At 39.2% G+C, this 3,634-nt stretch overlaps 1 protein-coding gene across 1 annotated transcript in view; it reads right to left on the reverse strand.

Moving 5' to 3' along the window:
- Positions 1-3,634, reverse strand: part of LOC106808646 (UDP-glucuronic acid decarboxylase 1-like) — a 34,934-nt gene that overhangs the window by 13,124 nt on the left and 18,176 nt on the right. Inside the window, exons 2-5 of the mRNA XM_014811451.1 lie at positions 3,278-3,320; positions 2,748-2,903; positions 1,627-1,684; positions 946-1,126 (exon numbers count right to left, since the gene is read on the reverse strand). Coding sequence (XP_014666937.1) covers positions 946-1,126; positions 1,627-1,684; positions 2,748-2,903; positions 3,278-3,320 — 438 coding nt within the window. The remainder of the gene's footprint in view (positions 1-945; positions 1,127-1,626; positions 1,685-2,747; positions 2,904-3,277; positions 3,321-3,634) is intronic.

Here is a 3,634-nt window from a genome sequence, read left to right on the forward strand (position 1 = left end):
TATCTTCATAGAACTAGGTCTACTGTGTGATTATCCTAGTGACCTCGCTATCTTAGTAAGTACTTATAACTTTATGGCTACTACCCTCCCCACCAGTAACTAGACTACTACTACTATTACTACTACATTACTACTACGTACTACTATATACTACTACTACTACTACTACTTACTACGAGTACAGTAAGTCCTAGTGTACTAGTACTACTTAACGTGGACTAGTAGGTTTATTACTCGACTGCTTTCCGACCCTTGAGCCGTAGCTACTACTATGTAGTACTACTACTAGTACTACTGCAGTACTACTTACACAGTGAGTTAGTACTACAGTGAGTACTGACTTACTTACTACTACTACTATGGTTATAGTAGTATCTATACTAGTTAGCGCGGTTACTAAGTAGTGGCTACTATACTACTACTACGTATACTGACTACTGACTGACTACTACTACTAGTAGTGAGTATTAGTAGTACTCTTATTAGCTGGTTTACAGTATAAAGAATGAAATTCCCAGATAGCGAACCGCCCCGGCCCCCCCCTAAAATATTTTATCCCCAATAGGGTGCCCCCAAATATGTCCTCCCCCCAAATCCATCCCTCCGCAAATGACCCCCCTAAGGGGAATTGTTACGACCCCCCATCTAAGTGCGCAAAGTTCCTAGCTCCCACGTCCAAATAATATCTGGCCCTCGGTGTCACCTCCTAAAATTCCGGACTGTTTCGCTGGCCAGCTATGGATTCGCGTGCGCTGGCCTATGCATTCGTGCGCACGGTTCCATGAGCCGCCACTCAAAATAAAACGGGCAGTTTTTTAATTCGACTAATACTGCAACATGGTTTCAGCATTTCACCGTTGTACGCTCTCCTTCTTAATACGCCCTTGATGAAATGTATTCACATAGTCGTGATAAAATACGTTAAATTTATAATATAAAAATTACCTTCTATATACAATGGGTTCACAATGTCGTGGTGTAGCAGTTCAAAGTTTTCATGTCCTATCCAGTGTACTATGTTACGCTTTCGTCCCGTGAAGAAATTGTCAACGACTGTCACTTCATGGCCACGCATCATCAGGGCATCTACTAGATGGGAGCCAACGAAGCCTGCACCGCCTGTTACCTGACAAATACAAGAACATCTCCACAAAATGTTCATGCTGGCCCTGAGATTCCATAATGATTAAAAATAATGGTAATAATAGTTCAACAGAATGGGACGAATAACTCAACAAGATGGGTTTATATAAATGATTTTTTTTGTTTACAGTCTTAAACTTTTGCTAAAAACTAAGTCTCAAATAAGTTGTAAAAATGTATGCTGAACTTTGTAGCATATTTTTTATTGGTGTTTTGGTTAGAAAACAGACAAGAAGACAAAAAACATAGTTAAAATTAAAAAAAAGTCATATATGTATGGAGTACTATAAGGATCACATGCCTAATGACCAATTTTTTCACATTGACATAATTAAATTTAATCACATTAAAACAATTATTTTTTTATGACACATCTACCACAGAAAAACTATCTAAGCAAATCTCTGCTGATATGTTGTGCATTATGCTCATAATGCAATAATTTTCACAGGTTCTAGCATTTACATAATCATGTCTTCTTACCAAAATTCGTTTCTTGTCCTTGTATGTTAAATACTTTGTTTCTGGGTACGTTTTTCTTCTGAAAATACACAATTACTATGTAAACAAAACTTAAAAGTTGTCCTATGTCTGTATGTGAGCAGGTATAACAGTTTGGCGCAAACAACTCTTTGTCATCACTGTTAAGTTATTATTTAAATAATGTAGTTCAGTAGTGAAGGTACGTAGGTTTAATTATGATATAAATTTAATATAAATTTTCATTTTCATTTTCGTTATTATTCCATTGACCGTTATTCAAATTTTTAACTCAGTGCTTCTAAATTTACTCTAATTGAGGTATTACCAGACAAGATTTTATAAATTGAACACAGGTATAGTTCCAAGATATCAAGAGTACATAATAGAGAATTATAGCTGCGTTCACACGAGGATTTCAGTACCGTACTTGAGCGTTCACACGGTAAAAATATACACGGCTTATTCAGTACCGTACTGAAATACGCGGCTTACTCGGCGCGGGAATCACATTCCGCGCCGAGTAAGCCGCGTATTTCAGTACAGTACTGAATAAGGCGCGTATATTCGGCACCACGCTGGCCGCGTATTGTCTGTCGTGTGAACGCAATTTCGAATTGCGAAACTGTAGTGCGCTTACCTAGACTGGTACCCGTTCGCTACACGACGTTAGTGTAGCGTGTGGAACTGTCGACCGGGTACCAGTCTATATTATACCTAGCCAGCTAAGCCTCGAATCTCGTGTGAACGCTCCAGGTTGTGTTAGCACGGTATTTCAGCCGAATTCAGCACCAGATAAGTACGGAACCAGCGAGGCCGTGTATCTCGTGTGAACGCAGCTTATGTACTCTTGAAGATATGATCTTGTGCTGCACAACTACATTGTATAGACATGTATCACAGCATTTTGAACAACATACAGCTGAATGGAAGTGCTGGGTTATCCCCCGCCTCTCTAAGGCATGTCAGGTTAGACATCTTTTTACTAGCGACATCCCATAAATCCCCCGACATGCCTACTCAACATGCCTTAATATTCCCAGCTGTTTCCTTTTGACGATTTCAACACTATCATGTTGTTTTTACAGTTTGATGTACATATATATATATGTATAACTACTTACTCTTGTTCTATATTCGATAGCCTTTCTTCAAGGTCCTTCATCTTCTTTTCACACTGCTGGGCACCAAAGTCAGACGGTACAAATTTGTTATGCGTCCGACTACTTTCCTGTGAGGCTGGGTGCACCAACGGTGACTGCTGCTGCTGCATGTCAGCTCTATAATGAATATTAGCAGGTGCTCGATCGTTATTAAATGCTAACCTGAAAGACAAATGCATAAACTTACTACACTCTGAAGTGTATCCCGATAGAAATCATGAAAATTCCTAACCTTTCTGCGACACAGTTTAGTAACTACAACCAATATCTACCAGTGAAGCACGAAATACACTTGCTACACATGCTACAACTTTATGGCATGAATAATAGGAATGAAGGAGACTCAAGGATAATCATGGAAAATCTTATTGTTCTGTGACACGATCTATTCTTAGTCTATGGTAATATTCAGCCACTGAATACACAAGTACCAACTTATACCAGCAGTGAACATGTGCACATATAAATAACTGTTATCTAATAGTACATACCTGTTTCCTGGTACTATATCACCTTTAAATGCATGTCCATACACTACAAGGAAACAAAATTCAGGATCAGCTTACACAATTACATACAAGTACACTTTAGTACAGGCACGTGGGCCTTTACAAGTGATCCAACAGCGAATGAAGTGGCTAGTGTGTGGTCACATGCAAATTTCATGCTGTGCTACTTACATGTATATGTATATATATTATATATATGCATGTATATACCAGGGTTCTCCCTATGTTGCGCAAACGGGGCGCCCGCGCCCCGTTTGGGAAAACTCCCCCCTGTTTCAATCGTTGCGCCGCGTTTGAATTACCTCCGCCCCGATTAAATTCCACCACAATAAAAGTTTA

The sequence above is a fragment of the Priapulus caudatus genome, unplaced genomic scaffold (assembly GCF_000485595.1).
Source record: "Priapulus caudatus unplaced genomic scaffold, Priapulus_caudatus-5.0.1 Scaffold292, whole genome shotgun sequence".
In the NCBI taxonomy this organism is placed as follows: Eukaryota; Metazoa; Priapulida; class Priapulimorpha; order Priapulimorphida; family Priapulidae; genus Priapulus; species Priapulus caudatus.